Here is a 7,442-nt window from a genome sequence, read left to right as displayed (position 1 = left end):
AGACATGGAAAGTTTTTTTTTTTTCGGGTTTATCGCATGATGATGATGATGATTCATTTTGCATTTTGCAGCCACGGATATCATGATGCACATGCATTCCCTTCAATATTTTAATTTCCTTGTTTGGCTTTGTGTTTTTGTCATTTGCTATTTAATCGTACCGAATGACATTTTATAATTCATGTTATCGATTTTGTTTAGTAAGATAAAGTTCTGCTGTTGTTGTCAATCTTATGCTCTTACATGCCAAAACAAGTATAGTTAAATGTTGTAGCACATGGTGTGACGAATCTAAAGTGGGATAAGTGTTTGTTTAGTTTCATGTTTGGATTTATCGGACATAAGTCTTGAACATAATTATCAATTGTGGTAGAATGTTTGTAATTTGACCTAAAACGCAAGTCTCACTCCGAGACACAATATAACTAAAGTTATTACTAGAAGTTTTTGTATCAAAACAAGATTGTTTTTCCCTTTAAGTATTTTATTTTCTCAGATTTGCATTTACTTTCATAATGAGTGCATTGTCAATATCACCTACTTTGGTAATTAGATGTTCTTACCAATACATTGTTGATATATGTTCTTATCAATATTTTGTTGATGTCACCTTAGTGCATTGGGGGAAATCCACGAACAGAGACCATATGGGGTACCGGCAAGGATTTCAGTTCTTAAGTCAACCCAAGCCCAAAATATATGAGTGGAAATTAACATACCTAAATCACTCTTTAGTGTACATTTATATAAGAAGAGAGTACCCAATTGAGATATGATTTAAGCAACTTTTAGGATGATTGGTCTGATTGGCAAGCTAGTTGAGAAAACCACATAATTAATCGTTATGGATGTTAACTTGGTGTATTTAATGTCTTTTTATGTTTGAGTTTCTCTCCAATAATAAGAGACATAACTTGATAGATGACCTAAATGGTGAGATCCTTGCATTTGTGTAATTTAATAACTTACCTCAAACAAATTTTGGTCCTTGGAATTATTACAGTGCTATTACATTAGTTTTTTTATTACCAATTAAATTAATCTCTCAAATATTTAAAATATTACTTCATCATCTAAAAAGTTTATCTTCAACTTAATTTCTTAAAAATTTGATATGTCCTAACATATGTTATTTTATATTATCGAGTGATGATTTCATTTTATATTATTAGCTATGACATGTTTTCTGAGCAATATGACATAGTAAAGCAAGAAACAACTAGATTGATAGTAAAAAATGGCACTTGACAACAATTAGTGATTATTTAAAGCAATAGACATGGAGTTTTTATACATTAGGAAAGGCAATGAAAAACAAAACAATAATAAAAATAGGTCTAGGAATAACGACACAATAAATACGAAGACTAAAATATGATGGTGGCATAGTCTAAGTACTGGCGATGGGGCAATGGTTAAGGACGATGATAGGCAATGATGATTGATTGCTAATAATGACAACATGTATAATCACGTATTTAAATGTCGTAGACAAATAACAACATTTGTGAGCATAAGGTCTACAGGTTGAAGACAAAATTTGTTAGATCTAAAATAATTTCACCCCATATATTTAATGAAAATAGACAATGCATAAGATTGATTTATTTATTTTCGTAAAAATTTTCAATGGTTTCTTTGTACTAAAGATTGTCTTAGCAACTAGTCTTACAAAGAAGCAACTTAGTGTAGTGTAACTTGTTTTGTCTATTAGCGAGTCAACTTCATTGGTAAGCTTTATTTGATAAGAAAAATGTGAAGAACTTGAGGAATTTTAGAGTTATATAAGCTAAATGGCATATACTATAAGCTTTGGGTCTTTGTTTTAGTCGAGAAAAAAGAAAAAAAAAGTTTACCAACTCTCTATACGATTAACACACAAATAGGGAAACAAGATGACCGTTTAAGAAAAAAACATACAAAAGTACTAAGTTGGGAACTTCTACCTTTTGTGTATATAAATTAAAAATAATAATAATAATAATAAGACAGGTCAAGTGTTTTACAAGAATTCATGTTAGAATAGAAATAACATCAAACACAACAATTAATGCACTTCAATGTTCATATTCAACATGAAGGATCTCAACAACTATTTTTTAGATCATATATAAAAATTTATCAATGAGTTACTTCTCAAGCCTTGCAACAATAATTTCTTGCATACTACTTAGTAACTTTGTAAATACTATGTGGGCATTGAACTTTCATTTACTGTACTTAAGTGTTACAAAATGATATTCTAGGGTTTGATTTTCTTACAAACTTTGGAAAGTTTAAGCTTGAGAAAATAATAGTTGGGTGTTGTGCCTAGAGAGATAAGTTTTAAAAATAATTGTGATTGATAATGAAGATGCTTATTGAAGCAATACACATGTTTGAGCCTATGGAGGTTTGTTGAAAGAATATTTGGCGTTTGAGCCTAAAGAGACAAGCAAAATAAGAATTGGTTTGAGCCTAAAGAGACTTAGAGAAAATAATGCTTGTAATAGTGTGGAATGTAGTTTTTATAATAGTGTGTTATAGTGAAAATCTTTTTGATTCTTAAGGGAATGAATAGGCATTTTGATCCATGTCTTTGTACTCATTTTACAAATTAATTTTTATCTTTTTGAAATGTAAAAAATAGTTTTTATCTTTACATAAGTGTTGCAAAATAGTCTTTGCCGTTAAATTTGAAAGTAACGCCGTTAGTGAGATGCATTGTTAACAATTTTAGTGACACGTAGACTATCCAACGTGACACTAAAGTGTGTATTTATAAAGCTTCCCACGACTGGGTAGTGGAGTTGGCGCCGCCGCGGAGGGAGAGGGAGAATTGTCGACGGAGGGCAGCAAATTCGATGCCGGTGAGTATATCAGAGAGGACGGGCCGGCGACAGTGGGGGTCCACCGAGGAGGAGGCGGAAGAGGAGGAGATGACGCCGTCGCACGAGATCGTGAAGAGGAGGGTGGCTGCAAAAATGACATTTTCGGTGTGCATGGGGAATGGGAGGACATTGAAGGGACGTGATTTGAGTCAGGTCAGGAATTCAATCCTCAGGTTAACTGGGTTTCTGGAAGCATGAGAAAAGATGATAATATATGCTTATTAACTTATTTTATATTTATAAAGAATATTAATTTAAATTTTATTAAAAATGGTTTTGCGGGGAAAAATCCTACAAATTAAATATGTCAAACATGCATTAAAATCAAGTTGGTGTCGATAAGTAAACAACACTTAATGTGCAATGGGTTCCTTAAATTGTGGACCTTCCTCAACTAGTAATAAGTATTTATTATCATCAAAATTGATTGTTAACATAATAATTTAATAGGGTCCAATAAAGAAATGGAAAAGGATGTTATGAATATGCCAATCAATTATTTTCATCTAAACTCTACAAATTATATACGAAGTTATGAACATGTCCTCGATTTCCATCATAAGTTTGAGACTGGTCGCATTGCATGGCAGCAGTTGAAAATTATAACATAAAGTTCTTGCATCTTATACACACTAGTTGTGATTTTTTTTTTTTTGAATGGATAATATTATTGAGACTAAAAGCCTTCAGGGAACGAAATCTGAGCTCGAAGTTCTGAAACAACAAAATCAGGAACAAAATTAAAAACATGAAATTGCAATAGTTAAAAGCCCCTGAGTTAATAGAAGTGTCAAAGTGAGTTCCACAGCCTCTATGAGTTAATAGAAATGTCAAAATGAATTAAAAATCAATTTACTTCTATTTTAATTGATTGTTGTTTTGAAACTAATATTTAAAAATGAAAAATTGAAAACTTCTTGAATAAGTCATATTTTTTAGTTTGCCATTTGAATCGGGAGAAACCAAAATTAAGTACCTGAATTTCTTTTCTTTTCTTCCCTCGATTTTTTTAAAACAATCTTTTGCGTTATGGTTCACCCTGAACAATATGAAGTTGAATTAAAATTTGTTGAGAATAAAAAAATAAAAGGTGCTTTTTGCAAATCAAGTAATACGAACCCCACGTCAAAATCAATGATTAATATACCAATCGGTCTCTTTCATCAGAGGAAAATAAATACGAAGGGGGCCTGTCATTTAGGCTGCTTGTTTCTTAGTCATGGCAAGAATGACGTTGTGAATTGGTGGTTGCATTTTATTTCTAGAAAATCTTATTGTCAATTTTGATTAAGGGGGGAAAACCGAAAACTCATTTACAAATAATATGAATTCAACAAATTAAATATGTATTATATTATTTACTTGTACACAAAATATGTTAAAACAATTGAATCATCCGCATGAAAACACGAGTATCGTATTAGTTATGTCATAAGAAAAAAATTTGCATTGCGAGAAACAATATTTTGGTATAAATCCTATTGTATTTGGTGATCATTTTGGCATTTTGAGTTTATTTAACGAAGAGTTAAACTGAGTGCGTTATTTAAGGGGCTGGTACATGTGCCTCACATTTTTAAAAACAAAATTTGAAATAAGGTTGACAACATGTTTTGGTTATTATTTCCATTTTCATTTTTAAAAAAAGTATGGTATTTCCAAACACTTATTTTGCTTTTAATTTCTCCTATTTTCATCGTACAGCCAATTATGTTGCTTTTCATCTAGAGATCTTAGTTTACTTTTCTTGTTCTTCATTCAAGAAGCTAGCAAGCACTTTCCACACTTTGCCACTTTGGTGTTGTTTCCCTTAGAGTCTTTTGTTTCCAATGCTTCCTCATTCCATGTTTGGATACTTTGTTTTGAATGGTAAAATAGTTAGGTGCTCTACTAGCTAGGATATAAAATCCACCCCTGCATGTTGGGGGCACGTGTTGATTCACACCATGTTACCCTTTGTTTAGTGCCACGGATAGCATGTTCAGTGAAGCTTAGTTCCCATGACACTGTAAAATACATTATCCTTAACTTAAGTCGCTAATCCGGTAATCCCTATGACCGGATCAACCACAATCGGTCTTCAATCGAAGTCCATATGAATGGGTAAAGGGACATGGGTGTAACTGACAGGAATATATTTAGAGGGGTGTAAGATATGAGATTCAGATCTCAGATATATAAATTAAGTAAAAAAGAGATGAAGTGATAAGAATAAATAAGAATGCAACGAAGAGTTTATACAAACCCTTAAGCAAGGAAATCAAACTCTCTTTATTTCTCAAACCAATGAACATTATTGGTCCTCATAAGATTGGTTTTATAACCAGTAAGTAATTTCAAAGAGTCCTCATGTTATGTGATCCTTAAATATGTATACTCACCAAAATAAACACATGAATGAAAAACATTCCATTATCCACGATGATAAAATAAAACACAATTTCATATCATGATTAGTTACCTAACCTAATTTTCGTATCAGTTTTATACAGCAAAATATGCAACCACGAGTTGGCGGGAAACACTGCCAGTTTCCCCAGCTTAGTAACAGAGACACTGAAGAAACAAGAGCCGGGTATTATTAAACTGGATGTGTAAAATAAGAAAAGGAGTAAGAATAAAACTTAGAGAAAAAGTTTTACACAATTTAAATTCCCATGTAACAAACGTATTTGACATGAAAATCATGTTTTCTCCTCTAACAAATATACTGGATGTTATGTACACAGAAGGGAAACTCAAATTAGTGTGAAACTATGATTTTGAAAAGGGTGAGCAAGATGTGGAAAGGACTTGAGATTGGGTTGAGAGGCACCATGAGCGATCAAGTAGAGGGCAACTTGCAAATGGCCAGCCTGGGCAGCACAATGCAACGGAGTGTAGCCAGCATCATCAACGGTTTCAACCTCGGCGCCGTGTTCAAGCAACACCTTCAGGCTCTTTATTCGACCCTTGAACGCTGCCCAATGCAATGGGGTCCACCCGTTCTGGTCCCTCCCGTTCACACTAACCCCTTCCCCCAAACATTTCTTCACTCCGTGAACATCGTCAACTCTCACCGCACGCAGCAGCGCATCGCCCCAACCCAGCAAATCGACCAGGCGCGTGCGCGCGTGAGATTGTTCGTGCTCACTCTCCGCTGCAACAGAAAACGCCGTTCTCCCCTCCCTGTCCCTCGCGCACTTCACGTTGGAGCATTCCAACAAACACTCTGCGGCCTTCACGTGCCCTTTCCACGCCGCGTAGTGGAGTGGGGTCCACCCCTTCGAATCCACTCGATTAGGGTTTCCTCCCATCGCGACGCAGAACTGGATAACCCTCGCGTGCCCCTCCCTCGCCGCCACGTGGATCGCCGTCCTCCCCTCGGAGTCCACCGCATCCACGTCCAGCTCGCCGTCGTAGCGCGCCAACAGAAACTCCATCGCGTCGATTCGGTCCATCGCCGCGGCCTCGTGCAGAGACGATCCGTCGATTTTGCAACCTGAGGCTTCCAGAAGCTTCACCGCGTGGAGGTTCCCAACCCTAATTGCGAGCGGCATGAGAGATTCCGTGGTTGCGGTCGCGTCTGCGCCAGCGTTGAGTAAATCCGCGACAGCGTCGGTGCTTCCGCATTCGACGGCGGGTTTGAGCAGCCTCATGAGCTGCGGTTTCGTGCATGCGGATATGGATTTGGCGAAGAGGTTGCGTGATTGGGGGGTTTGGGAGATGAGGAACTCCGCTACGTGGGGGCCGACGAGGGAGACTGTTAAGACGGCGTCGCGGAAGACGTGGGGGCCGGGTTTGGAGAAGAAGCGGCGGAGGTCGGCGGCGGTGGCCTTCCCGGTGGGGAGCATGGTTGCTCGGACGGTGATGGCGTCGGGAGGGTCGGAGAGAGGGGGTTGATCGGAGGGCTGAGAGAGTTGTAGTTTGTATGATGCCGTAGATAGTGGGGGAATTGTGGAGAAGGGTTTGTTGATGGAGAAAAGAGAAGAGTTTGTGGTGGTTAAAGACACTGCCACTGACATGGTGTGCATGAGGTTGGTGAGCTTGAAGGAGGAGCTGCACTTTTGGCCCTTCAGAAAAATCATCTCCACTTCCTTTGTGTCTGCTTTCACTAACCTGTCCATGATCAACCTGATTGATTATTTGATTAATTGATTGATTCTGAATTTGAGATTTGAAGGGTGCTTGATTACTTGAAGGAGGATGATTGATTCTTTGGCTGTTTGTTTAGTTCATGTTTATGTTAATTGATTATTTGACTTGTGTGATTAATTAATACTATGTGTAGCATGCTTGTTTGTTGGGGTGTGACTGGGACAGGGAAGGTGGGAGACATTGACCATGACTCCTTGAAAGAATGGAGAAGGATATGAAACAGTCGCTTTTGAATATGATGAAGCATTTTCATTGTAGACTCGAGACTAAGAATGGTATTACTATTCAATTGCACAGGACGCGGACAAGGTTAAGAAGGGGTAAGTGTTGCCTTATTCCAAAATGATTTGTTTTTGCTGACGGATTTTCTAGAAAGACCTATCCTTCTGGTTGGAAGTTTCATTCATTTTTTGCTGACCAATTAAATTTCAACAT

General features: G+C 36.8%; 1 protein-coding gene across 1 annotated transcript; it reads right to left on the bottom strand.

Annotated features, from left to right (window-relative positions):
- Window positions 1–5,257: 5,257 nt before the first annotated feature.
- LOC114390532 (ankyrin repeat domain-containing protein 50-like) lies at window positions 5,258–7,442 on the bottom strand. The gene has a single exon (XM_028351288.1). The coding sequence runs from the start codon at window positions 6,974–6,976 to the stop codon at window positions 5,609–5,611; it is 1,368 nt and encodes a 455-aa protein (XP_028207089.1). The 5' UTR covers window positions 6,977–7,442; the 3' UTR covers window positions 5,258–5,608.

The sequence above is a fragment of the Glycine soja genome, chromosome 2, assembly GCF_004193775.1.
Source record: "Glycine soja cultivar W05 chromosome 2, ASM419377v2, whole genome shotgun sequence".
In the NCBI taxonomy this organism is placed as follows: Eukaryota; Viridiplantae; Streptophyta; class Magnoliopsida; order Fabales; family Fabaceae; genus Glycine; species Glycine soja.
Note: the sequence above shows the minus strand (reverse complement) of the source record. Positions and strands in the feature narration are given on the sequence as shown.

What these genes read in the sequence shown, in the direction of transcription:
- LOC114390532 (XM_028351288.1), bottom strand. Translation starts at nt 6,976, where the DNA reads ATGGACAGGTTAGTGAAAGCAGACACAAAGGAAGTGGAGATGATTTTT.